Raw genomic sequence first — 27,896 nt, 5'->3', positions numbered from 1 at the left:
AATTCTACAGAAAATGCCAAAGGGAGAGCATTTGACCCACCCCACCATGCAAAAAACTCCAAAACCATTTAACCCACAAATTCAAATATTTAATAATATACATTTATTCCATGCTTGCATCATAATTTTTGATAAATTTATTACGGCCATTGGATAACTTTATAAAAACTGAAATGGAAAAATGGTCCTTACCCGTTACTGTATAATGTTATTACTACACGAGTGAAAGTAGGTGAGTTCGAACATAATCCTTTTTGGGATGCTGATCGACTTCCAATTGGTTTGCATTTTGACACAATTTTCCCAAGAAATAATAATAAACTTGTCTCATCTTTTTTCTGCTGTGTGGCAGCATCTGTGTCTCCACACTCCACACTAAGCAGCAGGGAGAAGGGGGAAGTTACGTTCACACAGCACAGTGAGCACACAAACTCAAGCAGGGGAGAGCCAAGTCAGCGCACAAGAGTATCGTTATATAATGAGAGACCACATCAAGCTAAAGTGAAAAAAAATGAGCGTGTATTAAAGTTAACAGATGTAGTTCAAGGGCAGATTTCAGAACGATGTTAATGAATGTGTCACTGTCTACTGCAACTAGTAATAGTAATGTAATACTTCAACAATACAGAAAAATACGGTACTACACCTTTCTGATGGTCATTTGTGTTTTGATTTTACATTAATTTTTCAAGTAGTATGTGAATTAATGAAGCAATATAATAATGCATATTACATATAATGCATCTTTTTTTTTAATTTGAAAAGACAAAAAAAAATAAAATAAATGAGGAGCCACTTTGGAGATAAAGGAGTCGACTCTTTTTAGGGAGCCGAGCCTGAAGAATTCATCAGGACTAGTGACGATAAGCGGCATAGAAAATGGATGTATGGATCAATCTGTTTCACTTCCTAAGTTTCACTGTCACCATGATAAAACCTGTAATAAACAATGTAATATTAATGGTTAGATGTGTAAAAAATATCCTAACCACTGTTAGTAGAACAATAAAGTGTTTGTGTGACTTATGAGACTTACTTTTCTCCAAAATATTTTTTGTAAATTTAAAAAATTAGAGATCCCACTGTACATTAATTCCTACAGAATTTGTATTAACGTCTGAGTTATTACGTACAGTTTTGGCCCAAACTCAAGTAGAAAGTATTTACAATCTGTCTTCTGATCTGACTGCACTATTTTATAATCATATTATTATCAGTAGTAATGAAGATGATGTGGGTCAAAGTGCTGTCTGTATCATCTAAAAGGCATACCTTGCTCCTCCTATAAGTTAGCTACTTACGATTAACAACCACCCCATAAACGGATGCAAAACCTGTAATTATGCTTCATAATAGCTTTGCCGTGCTTTGGATTTATGTGCACGTCAATAGCTTATAGACAAATACAGTAAAGTCAATGGGTAGCTCTCCTAAAAAGTTCAGTTGACTGATTGAAAAGAGTGAGTTGTGCGTGAGTTGCAACCAACAAGCCCCCTTCTTTAACTCTGTATCTGGCTAGAGTAGACAACACTGCTCGGATTCCTGCCAAGGATTGCTCAGCATTTAGCAAGAAAAAATGGGAGCGGTAGAGAGCAGGAGAAGGGGGGTTGGGGGATTGTTGGGGGAGGGACAAATGTTGCATGAGGTATCAGGGAGGGAGCGCTTAAAAAAGAGAGTGGTGGACCAGAGAAAGTGAGAGACCAGAGGGAACCACGGTGAATGACAGAGCATTTCCTCACATGCACAAAACATAGACAGAAACACAAGGAGGCAAGCCATTTTCCTCACACATCTATTTTATTCTTCCACCTCTGCACTCTCACGCACACATACACACATAGCAGAGCAGAATGTTGCACTGGAGGCTCCCCCTGGCAGTGGGTGTGTGGTCGATGTGTGTGTGTCTTACTCTGACCTATGAGGACGATATCGAAGTCAACTACGCCGACACCTACTACAATGAAATCACAGAGGAGGAGACACCAGAACGTAAGTGTTACACTGTGACAAATGCATTATAGATATTAATGTTTCCCAGTTGGGATTCAATTTGATTTTGGTTATTAATAATTTTTTCTATGGATTTTTGGTTGTTGTGATGCCACCATGGAACGGTACAAGTAGTGGTAAAACGGAAGAGTGTAACAATAACTATCAATCAGGAAACTTAACTTAAACCTCATACCTAGTGACAAAGCAATCACAAAGCTGAAGATGTGTTCTCATCATGCATTTCGACAGATAGACAGACATACAACACTTCATGAATTCTAGCAATACCTATGAAATGCCACTAGGTGACAGGGTTACCTCCCTGCTGCCTTGCCGTTACCTTTCTGTCAAGCGTCTTCAAAGGGTGAGTAGTTTTACTTTACTTAAGTTGCATTAGATAGAGACTTCTCTATCTCTATCTATATTATACTTGAGAGTTTGGAGTGTTAAAATGTCCCTTAAAAAATTGCCGCTAAATTTAATTGAGCCTGAATCAAATTTAAAAAAGAAAAGGAGAAAAATGCTGGTTTGAAATAAGAACAACTTGGAAGTCAAACAGATTGTGCTCAACTTTGGGGGTTAAACTGCTGTGTATTGGCTGCGAGAAAGCTGTTAGTTACTTAATACTTCATTGCAAGCATGTAAGTGGACTTGGAATTAAAACTTATAAGTAATTCAACAGCTTGAACCAAAATATATCAAATAGCCCTAAAAACAGAAAAATCGACTCTCAGATGTCAGAAAGTAATGCTGTGTGCGTGTTCGTGTATGTGTGTGTGTGTGCGTGCATGCGTGTGCACGTGTGCGTGCATGCATGTGTGTGTGTGTGTGTGTGTGCGCGTGTATGTGTGCGCATGGAGTCACTCAACTCGCATTTTACATGTTTGTTGATTTAAACCTAGCTGGAGGTCTATTTGCACCGCCAACAGTTAAAACAGCAGCAAAGGTCACCCAAGGAACCACCTAGTTTTTAATCAAGCTGTCTGAATATCATTATAGTGTACTATGAGACGACCAGTAGTGTGCGTAATAAGAAAAAAATAGTCACAGAAAAAGAAAACAGTAATTTTATGGAAGAAAGTGAAGGACACTGAGAGAGGTTGCCTGAAGGAAGACACTGACTGCTAAAAAAAAAAAAAAAAAAGTCAATATGAGCAAGCGACCATGGAACAGTTCATTTAACCTTTTATAGGCGTTCCAACAATTTCCCCTATAATAAATGATGGAAAAACAAATGTATTCCTGTGGAGCAGGGACTGGGCCCGACCGCTAATAGCTAAACTCCATGGATAATTGAAGCCCATTATAATTAGATCGCTAGATAGATAGATAGTGCAAGATGTGGCGTTAAATAAGAGTAAGGAATTGATGCAAACTTCCAACAACAGATATAGATAGATAGATAGTTTGTTTTATTACAAACAGGGATAGGCTAATAAGCGTTTTCTATGGGAAATGGGGGTTTAGCCCCCAAAAAAAAAAAAAGTGGGATAAAAGGAAAAAAAAGAGGTGAATCCACAAGTGGCAAACAGCGAACATGCTGGGGTCCACTGTAATTCTTACCAGGGTTAAACATAGGCATCATAGAACCTTAATTTTTGATGCTCACTGATTAGAGGTCTTTATTTCTCAGATGACATCATTCGTGATAGTGGTTTGAACACCTGGTTGCACTGCAATACAATTCTTATACAGTATTTCTTTCTCTGATTGGTTGGGGTTTAGTGTCTCAGCCCCCTAAGTCATGTAATGAGTGCTGAACATCAAAATTATGCAATTTCATTCACATACCCACTGAAATCCTCTAGAAATGTTTATCTGACCTACTTTTGTAAGTTACTTTAAGCAGCCAGAGCAGAATGCCTCAAGGGTTGTTGTTGTTTTTTTCTCTCTATGTAGGAATTTGCCACACTGAAACGTACCTTTGTCTTATAACTACAGAAACCAGATTCTCTCAAGGTCGATTTGGAGTTAGAAATGAATGGTGACTCTTGAGTGGGCACTCCTTAGGAGACATGGAAAAACTGTTGGGTGTAGTAATAATAGTAATTGCTAATCAAAACAGTTCCCAGTTGTCTTAACATGTCTGTGACGTGCTTTCTTCAAAACACCCCAAGGACCAAGAATTAAAGTACACTTTAGACCCTCAAGTTTGTCCCACTTATCAGAAGTTAACGCTGATATTGGTGTTAGCAAACATTATTATCTGTGCATAGCTGCATTCTGCTTAGCTATTGGATTTGACATAATGTTTCCCTATAGTCTGTCCATCGTTTGAAAATGGCATATCCTTGCCTAGCCAAAGGGTATTGTGTTATAATTAGCTGCAGCTTCCAATTACCAAGGATGTGTAGTTTTACACTTGATGGGTAGGCAGGCACCTTTGTAACTTTTACAGCTTTGTGAGTTCCAAATGCTTTCCATAGTCATGTTGACCTTGGTCCATTTAGCACTCATACTTCTGCTCAACAGATCTGAACCACACCAGAGTTTGTTTGCAAGACCACCTCTTAAAGCTGCCTGGGTCCATTCATTTGGTGCGCCCCAGGGTTTGGATGATGACCAGAATTATTTTTAACCAAAGAAAATACCCTCAATGTCAGACCATGCACTGAGGTCATTCCCAACATCTGAGTGCTTTGGTACCCAGCAGTATAAAAATGACACATATTCTTTATATTCTACTTCCAGGTCATTTTTGTCACTGTTAAGTTCTTGGCGGCACGGTGGGCGACTGGTTACAGCGTCTGCCTCACAGTTCTGAGGACCGGGGTTCAATCCCCGGCCCTGCCTGTGTGGAGTTTGCATGTTCTCCCCGTGCCTGGGTGGGTTTTCTCCGGGCACTCCGGTTTCCTCCCACATGCCCCCAAAAAAAGCATGCATGGTAGGTTAATTGAAGACTCTAAATTGCCCGTAGGTGTGAATGTGAGTTTGAATGGTTGTTTGTTTATATGTGCCATGCGATTGACTGGCATCCAGTTCAGGGTGTACCCCGCCTCCTGCCCGATGATAGCTGGAATAGGATCCGCGACCCTTGTGAGGATAAGCGGCTCAGATAATGGATGGGTGGATGTTTTGTTCTTGCAGATAGAAAAAAAAGCCATCACTAGAAAATTAACAGCAAGAATTTGTCATGTTAACTACGTTGTTCTTTCTCCTTCCACTATGTCTTTAGCCACACCGAGTGCGACCCCCTGTAGTTCTCCAGACCTCACAAAGTGGGACAAAATCTTCTCAATGCTGGAGAACAGCCAGATGAGGGAGAACATGCTTCTCCAGTATGCTGATGACATTGTCAAAGTGGAGATGGGGTCTCTGCGTGGGGAAATACTCAGGTCAGTTGGATGACTGAATGAGATGTTTATGCAACAATGGTCCAGCTGACAACAACTATCCAGGTCCTGTTGAGTAATATGATATTTTACAATTTCCAAAGATCTTAGCAGAAACTGTCACATGAGTCATCCAGAAATTATGATGTCATTATATTTAGTCATAATGGATCGTTGGTTACTCCATTTGATCCTTGATGTTGGTTCCGTTGGCTAGGTTTGTGGCCCAGTATGGGGGTTCTTGTGGGGTTGCAGTGGAGACAGCAGGAAGGAGGATGGCCTTGCAGCTGGAAGGACGCCTAAGGGAATCCCTTGAAAGACTAAAATTTGGAGATTACATTCCCACTGCTGGTGGTAATTCTGTTGGGAATTCAAACAATCTGGAGGCAATGCTACAACAGCTTCTCTCCACCGCACGAATCCAAGCGAACCGACTTGGCAAGCTGGAAAGCAGCTGCTTCAGCAACCCAGGAAGTGTGAAGGCAACATCACAACTTTCACAGGGTGGAAGCACTGACCATAGAGAGCAGGAGGTCACAACACAAGAGGTAGTTTTGGAGGGGGCCTTGGCCGTGCTGCAGCAGACAAGAATGGAGCTCCAGGAGGTGCTGAGTTCATCACGGCACAGATACCTGCCTGGAGGTAAACTATTGTCTGACCTTTCTCTCATAGAACCCCAGAATCTGTGTTATCTTCTCTCTCATTGGATTTGTCTTTTTTTTTTTTTTTTTTGCTTGTTACCCAAATTTATATCAACTGTGTTGACACATTTAGGTCATAATTCAAGTCCAGGAATGAGACCACCCTCGCTTATCTGCAGTCAATGACTAATCTCACGTCTCCTTTTGTCCTAAATACCTTGTTGTCTGTCTCTAGGAAATATAAGCCCCTTCTTTTCTGTTTGCTGAAAGTACTGTCAGTTGATATACAGTGGGAACAGAAAGTAATCAGACCCCCTTAAAATTTTCACTCTTTGTTATATTGCAGCCCATTTGCTAAAATCATTTAAGTTCATTTTTCCTCATTAAATCAGAATCAGAATCATCTTTATTTGCCAAGTATGTCCAAAACACACAAGGAATTTGTCTCCGGTAGTTGGAGCCGCTCTAGTACAACAGACAGTCAATTTACAGAACACTTTGGAGACAGAGACATTGACAAAAAACAATTGTGCAAAAAGATGCAGAGTCCTCTAGCACTTAGAGCAGTTCGAATGACTAATATTGCAATAGACCGGTGCAATGACCATTGTGCAAGGGGCGCTGAGACTTCAAGGAGTGTATGCGGTTTAAAGTGACGAGTAGTGTGATAATCTGGGACAATGTTGGTTGTGCAAATGTTACAGATACTCTTCAATCAGTGTACAAATGGAGCAGATGCTACTCTGGCATGAGTGGCCAGTATATGCAAATAGTGCAGCATGGCGAGACAACTACAGTGAGTGCACGAGTAATACATAATTGGCCCCACAGAAATGTGACAACGAACTCAATGTACACACGGCACCCCATATTGACAGAAAAAAACTAAATTGTTGACATTTTTGCAGATTTATTAAAAAAGAAAAACTGAAATATCACACAGCCTTAAGTATTCAGACCCTTTCCTGTGCCGGGTGCTGTCCATTTCTTCTGATCATCCTTGAGATGGTTCTACACTTTCATTGGAGTCCAGCTGTGTTTGATTATACTGATTGGACTTTATTAGCAAAGCCACACACCTGTCTATATAAGACCTTACAGCTCACAGTGTATGTCAGAGCAAATGAGAATCATGAGGTCAAAGGAACTGCCTGAAGGGATCAGAGACAGAATTGTGGCAAGGCACGGACCTGGCCAAGGTTACAAAAACATTTCTACTGCACTTAAGGTTCCTAAGAGCACAGTGGCCTCCATAATCCTTAAATGGAAGACGTTTGGGATGACCAGAACCATTCCTAGAGCTGGCCATCCGGCCAAACTGAGCAATCGGGGAGAAGAGCCTTGGTGAGAGAGGTAAAAAAGAACCCAAAGATCACTGTGGAAAAGCTCCAGAGATGCAGTCGGGAGATGGGAGAAAGTCAACCATCACTGCAGCCCTCCAGCAGACGGGGCTTTACCGCAGAGTGGCCTGACGGAAGCCTCTCCTCATTGCAAGACACATGAAAGCCTGCATGGAGTTTGCTTAAAAAAAAAAAAAAAAAAAACACCTGAAGGACTCCAAGATGGTGAGAAATAAGATTTTCTGGTCTGATGAGACCAAGATAGAACTTTTTGGCCTTAATTCAAAGCGGTATGTGTCGAGAAAACCAGACAGTGCTCATCACCTGCCCAATACAGTCCCAACAGCGAAGCATGGTGGTTGCAGCATCATGCTGTGGGGATGTATTTCAGCTGCAGGGACAGGACGACTGGTTGCAATCGAATAAAAGATGAATGGCAAGTAGAGGGAACTTGGCCACAAGTTCTGTTCAGAAGTTCTTGGACGTAAACCTTCTCCAAAGTGCTCAGGACCTCAGACTGGGCCGAAGGTTCACCTTCCATCAAGACAATGACCCTAAGCACACAGCTAAAATAATGAAGGAGTGGCTTCAAAACAACTCCGTGACTGTTCTTGAATGACCCAGCCAGAGCCCTGACTTAAACCCAATTGAGAATATCTGGAGAGACCTGAAAATGGCTGTCCACCAACGTTCACCATCCAACCTGACAGAACTGGAGAGGATCTGTAAGGAGGAATGGCAGAGGATCCCCAAATCCAGGTGTAAAAAACCTGTTGCATCATTCCCAAAAAGAAGGCTGTGTGATATTTCAGTTTTTCTTTTTGAATAAATCTGCAAAAGTTTCAACAATTCCGTTTTTTTCTGTCAATATGGGGTGCTGTGTGTACATTAATGAGGAAAAAAATGAAGTTAAATGATTTTAGCAAAAGGTTGCAATATAACAAAGAGTGAAAAATTTAAGGGGGTCTGAATACTTTCTGTACCCAGTGTAAACCTTTACAAGGTACTCTACATCTTTACATCACTTAACTTATTTCTGGTATAAAAACATAGCATACGCATATATACACAGTGCATACTCAAAAATTACAAGCTTAATCCCAAAACACAAAACTCTCAAATGGTTTCAGTCCCAACTTTCGTTTCTTGGTCATCTCTGAGATAAACACTGATAAAAAAAAAACTTGCCTTTTCAGCTTGACATCATTATTTCCTCAAATTATTCAATTTGAATTAATTAAAAGACTGAGCGACCACACATACATTCACTTACACGCAGAGGGAGATGCGATTACCAGACAATCGTCATAAACCCACACCACAAACCCTGGGAATGAACAGAAACAGATGGGAACCTATCATGAGAACACCCAGTGTGTCCAAAATCTCTATTTTCACCAATATTTAATGAGTGGCAGAAACCTAGGAGAGAAGGCCCATCTAAATTTGGATTTTAGTAATAACATAAGCCTGGTAATTGATAGGATAAAAGGAGATCATAATTATATATTTCCCCAAATAATGTGTTAACTCTTTTCACTTGGCAAATGGTTGTATCTCTGAGAATGTACATCAAAACACATTCCTCTCCCCTCTCTTGGCGCCCTCGTCTGTCCTTGCTCATGACGGGCACTTAACATGGGCTCACATTGGCGGGCTATGACCAGTTTTGGGTGGCTGCTGTGTCCTGCGTTGGGCCCTGTTGATGGGTGGGGACCCCAGGCTCTCCGAGAATGGTGGGGGGATTGGCAGCGGGAGGGCTCGCTAAATTGTGTTTTGGGGGGCGGTGGTCCGGTGCCTGTGCTCCTCCCTTTGAGACTGGTCGGGGCGCTTCGGTCGGGCTCGGGACCTCCCTGGGTCCTGGGGGGATCGGTGGCCTCCCCCTGGTTGGGTCCCCTGCTGAATGGGCTCGCTGACTTTTTTTTCTTTTTTTTTCATTACTTTATTGCATGTGAAGATTACCCTTAGTAGGGTGTGACAAAGACTTCTGCTTCATGGAATTGTTCTTTGTTCCCCTCTGCATTAATCCCTTTTTAACTGTCAAAAAGTACTATGTGAAAATGACCTAGTATCATAAGATGATTGATTCATTCGTTCATGATCTCCATTACACCCTCTTGTCACACAGGTAATGAGATGGCAATCCTCTTCCCCATGCGTTCCCGTCGCATCTACACTTCAGTGATACCGGATGTCCCTCTTTCACTATCCTCCTTCACTGTCTGCCTGTGGGTGAAGCCAGTCACAGTCTCCAATAAAACTGTTCTCTTCTCTTACGGCAACCGTCGTAACCCCTATGAGATCCAGCTCTTGCTCAGCCATACCTCAGCCCTGTTTACCATAGGAGGAGAGACTCACCTGGTGGAGGCAAGGGGTGTGGTCAAGCCAAAAGGTCCACCAGAATGGCTCCACCTTTGCGGGTCTTGGTCCTCTGAGCAGGGTCTGGCATCCTTGTGGGTAGGTGGGAAAAAGGTTGCTTCCACGCCTGGAGTGGCAGAAGGACACATCCTACCAGACGGAGGCTCACTCCAGCTGGGACAGGAAAGGAATGGCTGCTGCCCTCTGACCCCGAGTAGCAGCGGCAACGGGGTGCCAGGGTTTGAAGCAGGGTTCGATCCCAAGCTGGCATTTGCGGGATCGATGACAGGAGTGAATATGTGGGACAAAGTGCTGCCGGAGGAGAAGATTGTCCAGCTGGCTTTGAAAGAGGGCCTTGGCTGCGAGCACAGGGGGAACATAGTGGCGTGGGGTGTGACAGAGATGGTGCCACATGGAGGCGCTCAATTTATCAACTAAAATCCACTCTATGACATTCATCAGCATTGTCCTTGCCGATCACAAACTTTGTAATCTGCTTTCATGCTAAAACTGAGAAAACTTATCTTTCTGCAAATACTTCGTTTATTTTTTTTACCACAATTTCAACTGAGGCCATATCTCACACACGCTGCTTGCTGCGACACACAAACATTGTCAACCATTCATCTTCGAAAACGTGTTTCGTAGCAGGAAATGTGCTGCAAGCTATGTTTACCAAAGACCTAATTAGGGTGAAAGAAAGAGTCCATTGTGAAAGTGAGCAAGTGCTGAGCCAATAAATCAAAGAACAGATACAGGAGAGGGTAATCAGTGGTCAAAAAGAATTTCAATGTTTTAATTGTAGACCCTTGAATTTCCTTTTAAAGTTACTCATTCATTCATTCATTTTCCATACCGCCTATCCTCACTAGGGTCGCGGGTGTACTGGCTCCTATCCCAGCTGACTTTGGGCGAGATGCGGGGTACACCATGAACTGGTCGCCAGCCAATCGCAGGGCACGTAGAAACAGACAAACATTCGCACTCACATTCACACATACGGACAATTTAGAGTCTTCAATCAACCTACTATGCATGTTTTTGGGATGTGGGCGGCAACTGGAGTACCCGGAGAAAACGCACACAGGCATGGGGAGAACATGCAAACTCCACACAGGTGAGGCCGGATTTGAACCTGCAACCTCAGAACTGATGTGCTAACCAGTCGTCCACCGTCCCGCGTCTAGTTTTATCATACACAGCAAACGTTGTTAATTGCATCATTATCATCTTTTGGCATTTGAAACTTGGTATTTGCTTTCCTAAACTAAGCATCATACTGAGCAATTCTTAGATTATTCCCATTTGACTAAAAGAGGTACCATATACAGTAAAGAGCTTTGCGATGTTGAGCCATGTGATCTAGCCAATACTTGTGACTGAAAACTGCTGTGCATGCTTCCTGTCAGACAGCCAACTCTAGAAATAACTTTAAATTGCAGAAGCTGTATAAGCAATATTGCGTTTTCTTTCCCTTTTCACCTCCCTAAGCTGAAAACTCTGTCAATACCTTACAATGCTTTGTACTCATCAACATGTTTACATTCATATTAGTCATTTTATGTCTGCTTTGCCAGCTGTCCATTATTTTTTACACATAATGTAATATGTTAATCTTTTTTTTTTTTGCATTTCAAAATTACATTGTTATATTTGTCATTTGAGGTGGAAATGTTTTTATATAAGTGAGGGCAATGTTTACAATGTCTGGTCTTTTGTGAATTAAATTGTCTTGTATATATAATACTGTATATTGATTGAATTTGGTGTCCCTGGCAATGTCAACTGGTCAAAATGAATGTATTTTGTACATAAATGTATTTTGCATAAGATAGTTGGTTGAACGCAACGTGTGGTATGAATAAACCTATAATACCGTAATTGTTTGGCAAAGTGTTTTATTTCTGAGAATTCGTTTTTCTTTTTTGGTTAAAAGATGGGTTTTCAAAAGATGAAGACAAAAATTCAGTAAGCAAAGGAAAACATATAGTATAAAAATTTATTTATCCATCCATTCATTTTCTATACCACTTATCCTCATTAGGGTCACAGATGATGTGTTCTCGGCCCCTCAAGACAAAGTAGCATTCAGTAGATGCATGTTTCTCAGCTGGGTGGTCAAGAAGACATACTGCTTGCTAGATGAAATTTTTAAAACTTGACTTAAAATCGGGTTTTTCTCAGAGTAGGAATGTACCCCAGCGCAACGACATCTAAGAGTCACCACAGCAATACCACTCAATGTTTGTGTGACTCTTCTGAGATATACAATATGTGACTCAACAGAGAAATTGACATTTCAAGTGAAATTTAAAACCCCAATGAAATACTCATGCTCGTCGAACCAAGATATGACACACTCCATCATTCACCTCACCCATTACATCAGCACACTTTCTGAACACAATGCTAGTGGGAGACAGATACGTGTGTAGAGGTCATTGTTTTTTGCTTTTGAGCTGCATGTTTCCATTCCTGTGTTTGCATTCCACTATTTACATTCAGTTCCAAGGATGGTTGACTCGTTAAAAAGCAACATTATCGTGAAATACGTCAAAGTGAGGTTTATGTACTGCAATGGCACAAAAAGAAAAACAAATTCGGAGCTGGATATTTTAAAGCCTTCAAAGTTTTGTCTCCTGTGTGGTTGTGTCATACATTTACTGGTTTTAAAAAGGACCACCATCAGTTTGTCACCCCCTGGCGAACTGTATCAGTGGGTTTTGTGCAATTTTATAGAATAGACAAGATCTTTTTGGCATTGCTATTGCTTCACTTTCATTTCTAACTCAGCTTTCTTACAGTTTAAAGCATTACAGTGTTATCCCAGGGTCAAGAACTTCAGCACTACCACATCACAGCTGATGAACCATTCACTTGATACAGCACAAATAAAATGTTTATAGAACACATTGAAAGGAAAAAGCCATGACAGTACAGCCCCCATGGGCCTTCTCTAGTACTTTCTCTTCGGATCTGGTGAGCTGATTTCGGCATGCAGTGCTTGCATAAAAGTAAAATCATACAATACCAGAGGGTATTTCCACTTAAACATATTTGGTTTTAAATTTCATTTAACGTATTACTTAAACAGGCGGCACGGTGGCCGACTGGTTAGAGCGTCAGCCTCACAGTTCTGAGGACCTGGGTTCAATCCCCGGCCCCGCCTGTGTGGAGTTTGCATGTTCTCCCCGTGCCTGCGTGGGTTTTTTCCGGGCACTCCGGTTTCCTCCCACATCCCAAAAACATGCATGAATTGGAGACTCTAAATTGCCCGTAGGTGTGAATGTGAGTGCGAATGGTTGTTTGTTTGTATGTGCCCTGCGATTGGCTGGCAACCAGTTCAGGGTGTACCCCGCCTCCTGCCCGATGATAGCTGGGATAGGCTCCAGCGCGCCTGCGACCCTAGGGCACATAGAAACAAACAACCATTCGCACTCACATTCACACCTACGGGCAATTTAGAGTCCTCAATCAACCTACCACGCATGTTTTTGGGATGTGGGAGGAAACCGGAGTGCCCAGAGAAAACCCACCCAGGTACGGGGAGAACATGGAAACTCCACACAGGCGGGGCCGGGATTTTAACCCCAGTCCCCAGAACTGCGAGGCAGATGTGCTAACCAGTCATTCACCGTGCCGGATATATATATATATCTAGAGAGAGCGAGAGAGAGAGAGAGAGAGAGAGAGAGAGAGAGAGAGAGAGAGAGAGAGAGAGAGAGAGAGAGGCATGGCTCTGAGGAATGGTCTTTGGAATATATATATATCGCGGCTGAAAATAACAAAATATATTTAACAGGGCATCATTTCTCTCACTAAATATATTTCCATTTCTCTCACTAAATATATTTCCAAAGGTGCTATTGACCTCAAAATTTCACTTGCTGTTGAGAACAACCCAAGTAATCCATACATACAAATAAAGTAGAACAGATAAGCTCAGAGATTTGTGAAATGACACAGGGAAAAAGTATTGAACACATGAAGGGAGGTGCAAAAAGGCATGGAAAGCCAAGACAACACCTAAAATCTATCAATAATCAAACAGCAATCCATTCCCTTGTCAGTGCAAATGAATATCAGCTGGTTCAGTCCTAATTAATGGCCTACAAAAAGGTCTCATTGACAAGGTGTGAGTCAAGACGCACCTCATGATGGGTAAGAGCAGAGAACTGTCTCAAGACCATCGCAAACTAAAGGCTACTTTATACCCGCGCAGACGGCGACCGCGCTGACGTCACTGCAGCTGTCCCTCACGTAGTTTGCCTTTATACTAGAGCGCAACCCACGTGCGCTGTTTTGAAAGTGCGCTGCCCAAGTCGGGGGTGTCGCTACGGCTGGTATTGGATAGGACACCAAAGGGTGGAGTTGCCTCTGCATTTTTTTTTTGCCATTCCCGGTAGCCGTTTTTACTTTCCTTTGAGTAATGAGGAACAAAGCAATAACAATGGCGACCGCGACAGAACAAATGGACCTAGATGACCAGATGATACATTTAATTATACTGCAAAATCGATCGAGAAGGCGGTGACGTAGATGGTATGTAGAACCAAGGAGAACGCTGAATACGTCATCTCAGCATTTTACTAAAACGGACCAATCACGAGAGATGATCTCCGCGGCAATCGATTTTTGTCCGGTGCGCGGCTACCTACACAGAGGTGCTGCGCAGGGCAATTCGTCGGTCACGAGATGCAATGCGGGCGTTGTCGGCCTCGCGACCGCGGGAGTATAAAGAGGCCTTAATTGTTGCAAAACATAACGATGGCATTGGTTACATGCGCATATCTAAGCTTCTGAATGTTCCAGTGAGCACGGTTGGGGACAAAATACGTAAGTGGAAAGCCAATCATACCACCATAAATTTGCCTAAATAAGGTGCTCCTTGCAAGATTTCTGACAGGGGAGTGCAAAGAATAATCAGACGAGTTGTCCAAGAGCCAAGGCCCACCTGTGGAGAGTTTCAAAAAGACCTGGAATTAGCAGGTACTGTTGTCACAAGGAAAACAGTGAATAATGCACTCCACTGCCATGGCCTGTATGCACGCTCACCATGCAAGATCCCAGTGCTGAAAAAAAGAAGCATGTCAGAGCTTGTTTGATGTTTGCTGAACAACATTTGGACAAGCCAGTTAAATACTGAGAGAATATAGTCTGGTCGGACTATGTTTGGATGCCATAATCCACACCATGTTTGGAGAAGAAACTGCACATCACCCTAAAAACACCATATGAACAGTGAAGTTCGGAGGAGGGAACATGATGGTGTGGGGCTGCTTTTCAGCAAATGGTACTGGTAAACTGCACATTATTGAAGGAAGGATGAATTGAATGGGCAAATGTACCGATACATTCTTGACAAAAATCTGCTGCCATCTACGAGGATGATGAAAATGAAACGGGGGTAAACATTACAGCAGGATAATGTTCCAAAACATACTGCCAAGGAAACTCTCAATTGGTTTCAAAGAGAAGAAAATAAAGGCTTCATGTCCTTTGGAAATACTTGTACAAATTGTATATTAAACTACAAAAATGGTGACATGTTAAATATTTATTTTCAGCCACTGTGTGTGTCTTTTGTGTGTGTGCATATATGCATATGCATATATATATATATATATATATATATATATATATATATATATATATATATTAGGCTTTACACGATCAGGATTTTTGGGCCCGATCACCAATCAGCAAGTTTAAAAAAAAAACAATAACCGATCACCGATCCGATCACAAGATGGAGCAATGTGTCTATTTACATGACTTGTTCATTTATTGTATATACTTGTGTATTGTATACTGTATCCATCCATCCATTTTCTATACAGTTTATCCTCACAAGGGTTGCGGGAGTGCTGGAGCCCGTCCCAGCTAAAATTATTCTTCTAGCATTTTAGACAAAAGTTAAAATACCAATGACCTCTAGGGGGCATTCATGGATTGGCCACTGACATAAGTTTAGGTCAAATCAACATTACAACATGACAGAAATAATGGGTGCTAACTTACTGTAATTAAATTACTTCATCCATCCATTTTCTGAGCCGCTTCTCCTCACTAGGGTCGCGGGGGTGCTGGAGCCTATCCCAGCTGTCATCGGGCAGGAGGCGGGGTACGCCCTGAACTGGTTGCCAGCCAATCGCAGGGCACATAGGAACAAACAACCATTCGCACTCACAGTCATGCCTACGGGCAATTTAGAGTCTCCAATTCATGCATGTTTTTGGGATGTGGGAGGAAACCGGAGTGCCCGGAGAAAACCCACGCAGGCACGGGGAGAACATGCAAACTCCACACAGGCGGGGACGGGGATTGAACCCCGCACCTCAGAACTGTGAGGCTGACGCTCTAACCAGTCGGCCACCGTGCCGCCTTAAATTACTTCATTGCATTTAAATTACTTTAATAAATCCTGTTAATGACATGCTTACTCTAACTTTCTCACTGTCCCAGCTATATGGACGGGTGTTGTCCAGAGTTTGAGTCAGTTTAACTTTTCTTTTTTTTCCCTTTGTTTGTTTCGCCCCACGCTGCGTTGCTTGAACGCGGCATGCTCCTCGTGTACATTCTTCATGTGCCCGATCAAATTTGTTGTGTTGAAGCATTTAGATGACGCTCCCCATGATGTACTTCAGTTGTGCACAGACTGCAAATAATTTACGTTGTTTGTCTGAGACACCGCAAAATAGTCCCACACCGACGACATGTTTTTTCACCAACAAGTTTGAAAAAACTTTATTGGCTGTCAGATAGTTACTGCGCAACGAGACACCTACCTTTTGGATTTATACGCGATGAAGACGCGGAGTTAAATGTCTTGTGCTGAGCCGATCGATGACGTCATTGATCGGATCGGCGACTTATGACATGAAAGCCGATCAGCATATAATGCTAATTATCGGCCGATACCGATAACACCGACCAGATCGGCGTAGTCTAATATAATATATATATATTACAGTGGAACCACTTTTTATGTGTGTGTGTATATGTTATGTGGTCACATACACCCATATTGCTGTACAGTGTGTCTGTGTGTGTGTGTGTATGTGTGCGTGTGTGTGTGGGTGGGTGTGTGTGGGTGTGAGCGCAAGCATGCGCAAGAGGGAGAGAGAGACAGACAGAGAGCGAGAGAGAGAAATTAGAGCATGGCACGTACCTCAAAAGATGCATGTTATGCAGTTACTTATGACCATAAAATAGGGCTAACGTTGCCTTATGCACTGCCAAAACAATAGGCACATCTGCAACTTACCGCAAGCTGTTTTCTCAATTTAGAGGTGAGCTGAAATACCCGTGTTTGAGCGGACACAAGACGACATCATCATAATCATCATCTGCATCATAAAGGTGTCATTTTTCGGAGTCGGTAGTGTAAACACTCGCACGGCTGTTTTTTTCCCCAAAATGAGTCACCCGGCGAAGGCTTTGTGTGCGGTCACCTGACTGCCTTGTGCAGTCTGATTGGTGAATTGGAGTAAAGGTAGTGATTCTTCTTAACATAAATACTCAGATAAAAAGTAAAACGTATGGTGCATAAAAACTACTCTGACAAGTACAATTTATCCAAAATGTTACTTGAGTAAATGTAACGCATTACTACCCACCTCTGATTCTCATGTAATTTGTTTGTTGTTTTCTACACCGACATACCAACGATAATCAAAGTGTGGTTTAGTGTCAATTTGCCAGTGTAGCTAGTAGGACATTTGCATTCTGATCTGTATAATACTATGAGTATTGTCCAACCTGCAAGCACGCTGAGCGTTATGGCCTCCGTATGTTCAGCCAGCAGATCGACCTCGACAATAGCAGCCAGCGAGAGATAACTGGACATGTTCCTGCTCAACTCTCTGTTCCCTCTATGCAGGAAGCGCACCGCCACTGGGACAGCCAACACCATGACTGATGGACATGTGTAATTCTGCGAAAAAAGACAGAGGAGAATTAGGGAACAAGCAATTGAATGATCACGTCGACTACAGCAATAATGTTTGGAACTTGGCAAACACATTGTATACAAGAGAGTGCAGACCTCCACTGAGGCTTAAACATTTTTTCACCTGTGAAAAAAAAATAGTGAAGGGTTATTTAGGGATACACCGAAAATTCGGTCAATGAAAATGTTCGGCCAAAAACGGCCCAAAAGTGCATTTTCGGTTTTGGTCGAAAGATTTTTGTCGTTGATACAACACTGCTGAAAGAGGATGTTTTGATGACGCAAGCGAAAACTGCGGCCAGTACGCAGTTGTGTACACTATATTGCACACAAAAAGCTACCTACAAGCTACGACTGGCTACCTACAATGCGGAGCCAAAAGATCGCTTTGTGTCAGCAGATAATGCAGCATACAGTAACTGTCCTGTGGTAATGTTATTTACATAATTTTAAAAATATGGAAATCCACAAAAATCATTCTGGAAGTTAATTTCTATAGCTTGTCAGCTCCGCAGCCATAGACATCCATCCATCCATTTTCTTTACCGCTTATCCCAACTGGGGTCGAGGGCGTGCTGGAGCCTATCCAGCTATTCTGGGGCGAGAGGCGGGGTACACCCTGAACTGGTCGCCAGCCAATCGCAGGGCACATATAAACAAACAGCTATTCACACTCACATTCACATCTATGGGCAATTTAGAGTCTTCAATCAACCTACCATGCATGTATTTGGGAAGTGGGAGGAAACCGGAGGACCCGGAGAAACCCCACGCAGGCACAGGGAGAACATGCAAACTCCACACAGGTGGTGCCAGGATTTGAACCCCGGTCCTCAGAACTGTGAGACAGACGTGCTAACCGGTCGGACCACCGTGCCGCCCAGCCCTAACCATAAATGCAATTTTACTAATAATTGGCAGAACAATTTCTTCCAGTGTTTCAGTTTTCGACCTTTTTAGTTTTCAGTTTCAGCCAATAATTTTCATTTAGGTGCATCACTAGCCACAGTATAGGATCTTAATACCAAAAGCAATTGAATTTAATATTGATCTTTTGATCTGAAAATAGCGGCATGGTAGACTGGACAGCACATCTGCCTCACAGTTCTGAGGACCAGGGTTCAAATCCCGGCCCGCCTGTGTGGAGTGTGCATGTTCTCCCTGTGCCTGTGTGGGTTTTCTCCGGGTATCCTGGTTTCCTCCCACATCCCAAAAAAACATGCATGGTAGGTTAATTGAAGACTCTGAATTGCCCGTATGTGTGAATGTGAGTGCGAATGGTTGTTTGTTTATATGTGCTCTGCGATTGGCTGGCGACCAGTTCGGGGTGTACCCGCCCGAAGATAACTGGGATAGGCTCCAGCACGCCCGCGGCCCTAGTGATGATAAGCGGTACAGAAAATGGATGGATGGATGATCTGAAAATAATGAAGAGAACAGCTTGGTTTAGTATTAAAGCATATGATGGACAACAGCTAAATTTGTATGCATGTGCTTGCAATTTTTTTTAGGTAAGAAAAATAAAATTTCCAAGTCATCGAATCAGTCCTATGTTCATCCGTCACAGTCTGGTTTGGTGCTGCTACAAAAAAGGACTCCGACTTCAACGGACAATCAAAACTGCTGAAAAGATTGTCGGTACCCACCTACCAACCCTTGAGGACTTGCACACTGCCAAAACTAAAACAAGAGCGTGCAAAATCCTCTTGGACCCTCCGCATCGTGGTCACCACCTCTTCCAGCTCTTTCCCTCAGGTAGGCGCTACCGATCAATGCAAACTAGAACTAGCAGACATTCCAACAGCTTCTTCCCTCTTGCCATCAACTTCTTAAACAGTTAACCTACAATTCCATCGCAACATGCTGCCAATTTTTTTGTCTTGCGTTTGTTATCACATTTCTGTCGGGCCAATTATACATTACTCGTGCACTCACTGTAGTAGTCTCGCCATGCTGCACTATTTGCAAAACTGTTGTTGACTAATACTGGTCACTCATGCCAGAGTAGCATCTGCACCACTTGCACAATCAACATTGTCCCAGATTATCGCACTACTAGTCACGTTAAACTGCATACACTCCTTGAAGTCTCGGCACCCTTTGTACAATGGTCATATCACCAGACTATTGCTATATTAGTCATTCAACTGCTCTAAGTTGACTCTGCATCTTTTTGCACAATTGTCAAAAAAAAAAAAAAAAAAAAAGGCATTACCAGATAACTAGATGACTGTTTTTCTCAATGTCTTTATGTCTCAAAAGTGTTCTCTGTCAATTGACTGTCTGTTGTCGTACGAGAGCGGCTCCAACTACCGGAGACAAATTCCTTGTGTGTTTTTTGGACATACTTGGCAAAATAATGATGATTCTGATTCTGATGCTGTTATCAATGTGTGGATGAGCTCTAAAATATAATTTAAACATACATTTGGAAGACTAACTACTACAACTACAAAACAGTACTTCCACTCCCACTACTCCTACTATTAATACTAATTAAAATTATAACTTCTTATGATAAAAATATTAATATTTTGATATTTGAAACTGAGGTATCCCGAAACTGGCAGGGTTGCACAACAACAAGCCTATGTCAGTGAAACAAATCATCACTCGAGGCTCTGTCAGAGGTGACTGTCTCATTCCTCTGCGCAGGAGCACTTTCAGTAAGTCAGCCTGGTCAGTGAGGAGCGCTGGTGAGTGGAACTCAGTACCTAAGGAGGTTAAACTGCTTACAACATACAAGGCCTTCACAAAAAAACTGAAAATGTGGCTAGTTAACGCCTATAGCTGCCAACACTAAAAGACAAGTATGTTAAGTTGTCTTTTTGTTATGATCAAAAAAATTATGGTTTTATTCTCTCTTAATAGTATAGTTTGATTATGTATCCTGTATTATATTGTCTTGTAGATGTATTTTACTGCTTTTTTACATCATGCCCAGGGGACTACAGATGAAAACTAGCCTTCTGGCTAATTCTGGCTTTTTTAACCATGTGTACTTCATGTGTTTTATGAAATTGCATTGTCCCCTTTCAAAAATAAACTGAAACTGAAACCTCCTTGGCAGAAGTAACCATAAGGTATAGTTCCTTAAGCTATCAATGGTACTGCATTATACAATGCATTAAACACACAGAAAGAGGGTGTTGCATTTTAGCGTAGATGTATAAATTAGTGCTCCAGCTATAGGCCGATACACTGACTGTCTTCGTTTGTCCACTGAGGAGACAGGAATAGGCCTTTCTGTGCTTTGTCATTACCTTAAAATTCTACGTTTACCTCTTCTTTTGTGAGCAAGGTCTTTTTGACACTACTGTATAGCACTAAATACAACAGGCAATCTGAGCAATCATACTGAAACAGTCATAAAAGAGTGGAAAGATAGTGGTTAGAGTTGTAGTTGACCCCCTAACTCAAAAAAGAGCAAGCAGCAGGTGGACAGAGATGTAGTAGCGCCCTCAATAGGTGAGACGGATGAGGCTGTGGAAAGGAAAACGTGTTTGTGATGATACAGAGAGCATAGCGAGATTTCCACCAATCCGTCACTGATGCATAAACCCACTTGGTGACATGATATAGAAAACTATTACATGTGACCATTATTCCTGCAGTAAGTGAAAATTAAACAAGGTTTTTCAGTGCGTGGAAATTTTTCTCCATTTATCCAGATCTGAGAGAGGGCCTGATTTAACATCTCTGTACTTATTTATCCCAATGGTGTATGATGGGCTTGCGGTGTTGAATTAGTTCTGCAAACCAAACACATCCAAACATGCATTCATGAACCTTGCTTGGTACACTGGGACACAGCCATGCTGGAACAGTAAAGGGCAGTTGCCACAACATTGGAAGCTAGAACTATATACCTTTTGTCATAATGTATATTTTAAATTGATTTATATTAGTGATTCCCAAACACTTTGCCATGGGACATTAGTGTGCCATGAGAGTTCATCAGGTGTTTCGCGAGAAATTACACAATTTCAGTTAACTGATCCAGAAATGATTATTTAAGACCCCATGTACAACTTTCTTCAAATCCTTCAAGTATATCAGCTATGTGGTGAAGCCCAGATTTCACACTTCGTGAGTAAATTGAGACATGATTATCACTGTTTCAGTATACATACTGTTTGTGACATTTTTGTTTGGTGGTGTGCTTTGAGATTTCTCTAATATAAAATACATGAAGACTAAATTTCACACAAAAAAATTAGGTATGAATGTATCATGTAGGCGGCACGGTGGCCGACTGGTTAGAGCATCAGCCTCACAGTTCTGAGGTGCGGGGTTCAATCCCCATCCCCGCCTGTGTGGAGTTTGGATGTTCTCCCCGTGCCTGCGTGGGTTTTCTCCGGGCACTCCGGTTTCCTCCCACATCCCAAAAACATGCATTAATTGGAGACTCTAAATTACCCGTAGGCATGACTGTGAGTGCGAATGGTTGTTTGTGTCTATGTGCCCTGCGATTGGCTGGCAACCAGTTCAGGGTGTACCCCGCCTCCTGCCCGATGACAGCTGGGATAGGCTCCAGCACGCCCGCGACCCTAGTGAGGAGAAGCGGCTCAGAAAATGGATGGATGGATGTATCATGTATTTCGCTATATGCACCTCTCAACCAAGGTCAGCTGAGATAGGCTCCAGTTAGCCGTGACCATAATAAGGAGAAGTGGTATAGAAGAAGGAAGGATGAATACTATCTACAACCATTTGTGAATAAGTTCACTATATTTTTTATGTACTGTACTGTATGCGACTCATATTGCTCCTGCTTTCACTCTTTCCTCTAGTCACCACAAGATGACACTGTAGACAACACTTTTAATAATGGTTTCATACAGTACCGGCGACTGGTTAGCACATCTACCTCACAGTTCTGAGGACCTGGGTTCAAATCCGACCTCACCTGTGTGGAGTTTTTATGTTCTCTCTGTGCCTGCGTGGGTTTTCTCAGAGTGCTCCGGTTTCCTCCCAAATTAAAAAAAACATGCATGGTAGGTTAATAGAAGACTCTAAATTGCCCGTAGGTGTGAATGTGAGTGCGAATGGTTGTTTTTTTATATGTGCCCGGCGATTGGCTGGCGACCAGTTCAGAGTGTACCCCGCCACTCGCCCAGAATCAGCTGGGATAGGCTCCAGCAAACACCTGTGACTCTAGTGAAGATGAGCAGTACGGATGGATGGATGGATAATATAGTACCATCTTACATGGGCAAATATGTGCACCTTTAAATGTAAGAAAGTTAACTGTTATGTACTGTATGTTTGATCTTTAAAAACAGATTACTCTTATATACACTGCAAGTCAAAAGTTTGGATACACTTTATTGTGTCATTGAATGAAAAACTAGTCATTATTAATTTTTTTTTTTTTTTTTTTTATAATTTAGTTATTTAATTTTACTCGTTATCATCCCTCAAGGCGGCCGACTGGTTAGCACATCCGCCTCACAGTTCTGAGGACCGGGGTTCAAATCCTGGCCCCGCCTGTGTGGAGTTTGCATGTTCTCCCCGTGCCTGTGTGGGTTTTCTCCGGGCACTCCGGTTTCCTCCCACATCCCAAAAACATGCATGGTAGGTTGATTGAGGACTCTAAATTGCCCTAAAGTGTGAGTGTGTACACGAATGGTTGTTTGTTTATATGTGCCCTGCGATTGGCTGGCGACCAGTTCAGAGTGTACCCCACCTCTCGCCCGAAGTTAGCTGGGATAGGCTCCAGCACGCCCGCGACACTTATGAGGATAAAGCGGTACAGAAAATGGATGGATCATCCCTCAATAGGAAATTAAATTCACACATGGATTATATACTTTGTGTTAAACATCACACACAGAGCCAGATCTCACACGTGACATGCAGGCATGCAGGGTGCAAGAGGCACAGAACTCTGGTGGTAAAGATGATGCCTTGCTCAAGGCCATGTCGACAGTAGCCAACAAGCAGACAAGCCTCTCTCCAACAACTAGTTGCCATTTTTACATTAACGTCAGCAGCGAGACTCAAACACGTGACCCTCCGGCTCCAAAAGCCCAAGTCCTTACAGATGAGCTACTGCCGCCATACTGGACTGGTAGTGTCAATTATTCTGAATGTTGCAGTAGAAATATAATTCTTACTAAATTATTATTATTATTATTACAAAAATATATTTTCTTAAATGTACATATGCATTCTGTGTGATAGAAATACTGTGATTGGCTGCCGAACAGTCCAGGGTGTACCCCGCCTCTCGCCTGAATTTAGTCAGCTGTGATAAGCTCCAGCACACCCGCAAACCTAATGAGGATGAGGGGTCAAGAAAATGGATGGATGAATCACATACATAGACATACGCTTTGGATTTGTAAAAATAAATGAATAAACCACAAATATTAGATCACACAGAAAGCTACATTTCTTACAGTTCTAAATGGTATCTCTTTCAAAGAGTGGTATGACATCCAATGAAACATTTAACTCATTGTGTTTTAAATTGACCTTCACCCCCAGTAGTAACTTCATACTGGAGGTCAGACACTGATGACAGTGACGCAGTAGATCACAAACCACTTTAGTGTGAGTACAGTATATGGAAGGTGAAACCTATTACTGTAATGTGTGAGTGTGTGTGTGTGTGTGTGTGTGTGTGTGTGTGTGCGCACGCACATGTCTGTATGTGTGGGTGCATATGTGTGTGTGTGTGTGTGTGTGTGTGTTGCATCTGCTGTGCCATCAATGCCTGACTTAATGTTCGGTGTTTAGTTGTGTCTGCCTCTCAGTGGGGTAAGAGGGGCATTCGAGCATCTGTGGATCAAACGACAGGAAGTCAAGGTAAGAACAGAAGGACAAAAGAGAAGCGACAGATGGTCAGAGGGTAAAGAAAATGAAAGAGCAGGGCAAGCGAGAGAAGAAAAGATGTCGCGATAACTATTGGGATTTTAGACAGCACATTCAGGAGCTGCTGTCAACTTTTATGTGTGCGTGTGAATGTGTGCGTGCGTGTCCTTAAGACGCCGCCTCATTACAAGGGTATTAAGCACATTCCTTTTTCCACAGGGAATATGGGGGGAAGAACAGAAGAGAGAAAATCCAACTAACGTAACATCATTTAGTTGTGGAGAATGGAGTGGGAATGGACAGGCCCAATGGCCACACCACTTGGGTATGACCCACAAGATGACCCTCTTTTTATAGATCTCATTTTCATTTGGTTATCTAGCCAACCATCCATCCATTTTCTATATCACTCTCCTGTTCAAAGTCACAGGGAGCTGGAACATATCCCTGCTTTGGGCGAAAGGCAGGCTACACCCTGAACTGGTTGCCAGCCAATCGCAGGGCACACATAAACAAACAACCATTCGCACTCACATTCACACCTACGGGCAATTTAGAGTTTTCAATCAACCTACCACGCATGTTTTTGGGATGTGGGAGGAAACCGGAGTGCCCGGAGAAAACCCACGCAGGCACGGGGAGAACAGGCAAACTCCACACAGGCGAGGCTGGGGATTGAACCCCAGTCCTCAGAACTGTGAGGCAGACGCTCTAACCACCCACCGTGCCGCCCCTTTACAACTCAATTGAAAAAACAATTATCTTCAAAGGGGAAAAATAACAAATGAAAATGTATAATAACCTAGCTGCAGAAATATACACACCCTCAAGCAAATACTTCATTGCAGCAATTTTGTTAGAGCATTTGTTTATTAGAGCATTAGCATTTGTTTATTAGAGCATTAAGTCTTTTTGGGTAAGACACATCTTGATGTGACAATATTTGCCCACTCTTCTTTGCAAAAACACTCCAAATCTGTCAGATTGCAAGGCCTTTTCAAATCACCCCACAGATGTTTGATCAGATTCAGGTCTGGACTCTAGCTGGGCCATTCCAAAACCTTTATCTTCTTCTGGTGCAGTCATTCTTTTTTTGATTTGTGTTATTGTCATGCTGAAGAGCTGAAGATCTTCTGTATCATTTATCCTCACTAGGGGCGCGGGTGTGCTGGAGTCAATTCCAGATGACTTCAGGTGAGAGGAAGGGTACAGCCTGGACCAGTCGCCAGCCAATCACAGGAAATTATTTATTTTGGTCTCATTTTTTAATATAACAAAAACCTGGCATTTGAACAGAGGTGTGTAGACTTTTTATATCCACTGTATGTGCCGTGCAATTGGCTGGCGACCATTCCAGAGTGCACCCTGCCTTCCGCCTAAAGTCGAAGGGCTCCACCTCACCCGTGACCCTATTATGGACAAGCAGTAAAGAAAATGGATGGATTGATAGATACTGTATTTGCAAAATGAAAGTGTTTAAATTAAATAGTTTCAGTTAAATAGTGTTAATTTTGTTGTTTAGTGGATATGGCTGACATCTACAAGATACGATGGATTTTATTCCATCAATTCTGCCTAGCAGCAAGATGATGATTTAACCAGGAAACATAATCTGGGCATTTCTGATGCTCTACATTGCTGTCTGCTATATAGTTTAAAATGTATCAGTTGTGAAGTTTTATAATGAATATAGAAATACATTTGCATTTGGTTGTATGATTTAAAGAAATCCAGTTGAAAGAAATCTCAAATTGAGTACAGTACAGATTCAGTATTGCAGTTTTCCTGGTAAGTAGCCTACCTAAGGAGAAATGTATGATGTGTGATTAATTTCAGATAATTACTGATGAAAGCATATAATTTCATTAAGTCATTATGCTAAACTTATCTCGACAAATTTTGTTGAGGGAGCAAGTGAGAGCACACTGCATAATGGAATGTATAGCTAACGCGGGTGTGCGTGTGTGTGTCTGTGTGTGTATGTTTGTGTGTGTTTGTGTGTGTGTGTACCTGCAGGATGCAGCTGGTAATGTCGGAGGCTATCTTGGTGTGCGGCGTGTCCTCGGTGCTGTCACCTTGAGGCGTGAGGTTATGTTCCAGACACGACTCCCACAGCCCTACCAGGGCCGTGCTGTGCCTCTCGATTGAGCTCGTCTCCCTGATGGCGGTGGTGATCCGCGTGATACAAATCTCTACGACTGCCTGGTCATTGTCATTGGTCAAATAATCCTGTATGAGACACATACTGTATTTATATTAAGGTGACCATTTAGAAGACATCCATCCATCCATTTTCTGAGCCGCTTCTCCTCACTAGGGTCGCGGGCGTGCTGGAGCCTATCCCAGCTGTCATCGGGCAGGAGGCGGGGTACATCCTGAACTGGTTGCCAGCCAATCGCAGGGCACATAGGAACAAACAACCATTCGCACTCACAGTCATGCCTACGGGCAATTTAGAGTCTCCAATTCATGCATGTTTTTGGGATGTGGGAGGAAACCGGAGTACCCGGAGAAAACGCACGCAGGCACGGGGAGAACATGCAAACTCCACACAGGCGGGGCCGGGGATTGAACCCGGGTCCTCAGAACTGTGATGCTGACGCTCTAACCAGTCGGCCACCGTGCCGCCCAATTAGAAGACAAACAATATGAAATCAAGAAGAGGTTAAAAATATCACAATGTGCATTAAATTTACAGATAAGAACTTTGTGATTAGTATGTACCCAATCACATTCACACTATTCAGGGAAATTCAATTTTAAATTTGACACTCGATTAAAGTTTGGGAATTGTAGTGGTCTGTTAAGTGTACAATTAATACATAGAGCTGATATGTGCCATGTCTACTAACCGGTGAGCAGGAGATGGACTTGATCTGGTCCAGAGCCTGTGACAAGCAGTCTTCAATCGCAGCATCCTCCAGAGAAAACAGATCACCGGCTCTGGACAAATCCCTTTGGCCCAGCACCTGACTGAAGAGCTGGTGCATCCTGGTCCTTGTAGAGAATGCCTTTATGGCCCGTTGGTAGGCAAAATATAAAATCCCCTAATATAAAATGAGTATATCCCCAACATAATAGATGAGCAATAACGCAAATCTGATGAAATTCCAATGTAAACCTTTTTGTTAACGCTTGGTTTCAGGGGACCCTTCAAATAGTTCCAGCATGATCCCAAGGGAAAAGACAATAAAGTACAGTATTTGAAAAATCACAGTTGTGGTTTTGCCATCATAAGGGGTAGTGGTACCTCAGGGATCTTTAGTTGTTTCTAAATAAATCTTCATCCTTGGTGACCAGGATCAGGTAAGGTGGAAAAAAAGAGGATCAACTTGGCCCGATGTTTTTCTGCGTCTGCATGAGGCCTGTTACCATGGAAACAAAGCATATTCCAGGGAACGTAGTGGTTTCACAAGAGAGTCCTGATAGAGAAAGGGAGGAAACAATCACTATCTGCAAATGC

General features: G+C 42.5%; 2 protein-coding genes across 10 annotated transcripts in view; one reads left to right on the top strand and one right to left on the bottom strand.

Annotated features, from left to right (window-relative positions):
* The window catches only part of veph1 (ventricular zone expressed PH domain-containing 1), a 94,972-nt gene that overhangs the window by 52,192 nt on the left and 14,884 nt on the right, over positions 1-27,896 (bottom strand). For 8 of the 9 annotated variants that reach the window (XR_009789814.1, XM_061782702.1, XM_061782700.1 and 5 more), the window contains exons 2-4: positions 27,286-27,855; positions 26,444-26,662; positions 17,425-17,599 (exon numbers count right to left, since the gene is read on the bottom strand). Coding sequence is in view for 8 of the 9 variants with exons in the window: in XM_061782702.1 (XP_061638686.1) it covers positions 17,425-17,599; positions 26,444-26,662; positions 27,286-27,423 (532 nt within the window). In the remaining variant the exon portion in view is untranslated. Of the gene's footprint in view, positions 1-17,424; positions 17,600-26,443; positions 26,663-26,747; positions 27,856-27,896 lie in introns of those variants that run through there. The other variant, XM_061782703.1, reaches the window with a different exon arrangement.
* On the top strand, positions 1,672-11,544 carry ptx3a (pentraxin 3, long a). Its single transcript, XM_061782368.1, has 4 exons — positions 1,672-1,989; positions 5,168-5,327; positions 5,542-5,966; positions 9,434-11,544. The coding sequence occupies exons 1-4, from the start codon at positions 1,851-1,853 to the stop codon at positions 10,099-10,101; spliced, it is 1,392 nt and encodes a 463-aa protein (XP_061638352.1). The 5' UTR covers positions 1,672-1,850; the 3' UTR covers positions 10,102-11,544.

Source organism: Phyllopteryx taeniolatus, chromosome 8, assembly GCF_024500385.1.
Source record: "Phyllopteryx taeniolatus isolate TA_2022b chromosome 8, UOR_Ptae_1.2, whole genome shotgun sequence".
Lineage (NCBI taxonomy): Eukaryota > Metazoa > Chordata > Actinopteri > Syngnathiformes > Syngnathidae > Phyllopteryx > Phyllopteryx taeniolatus.
This window is presented reverse-complemented; position numbering and strand designations above follow the sequence as displayed.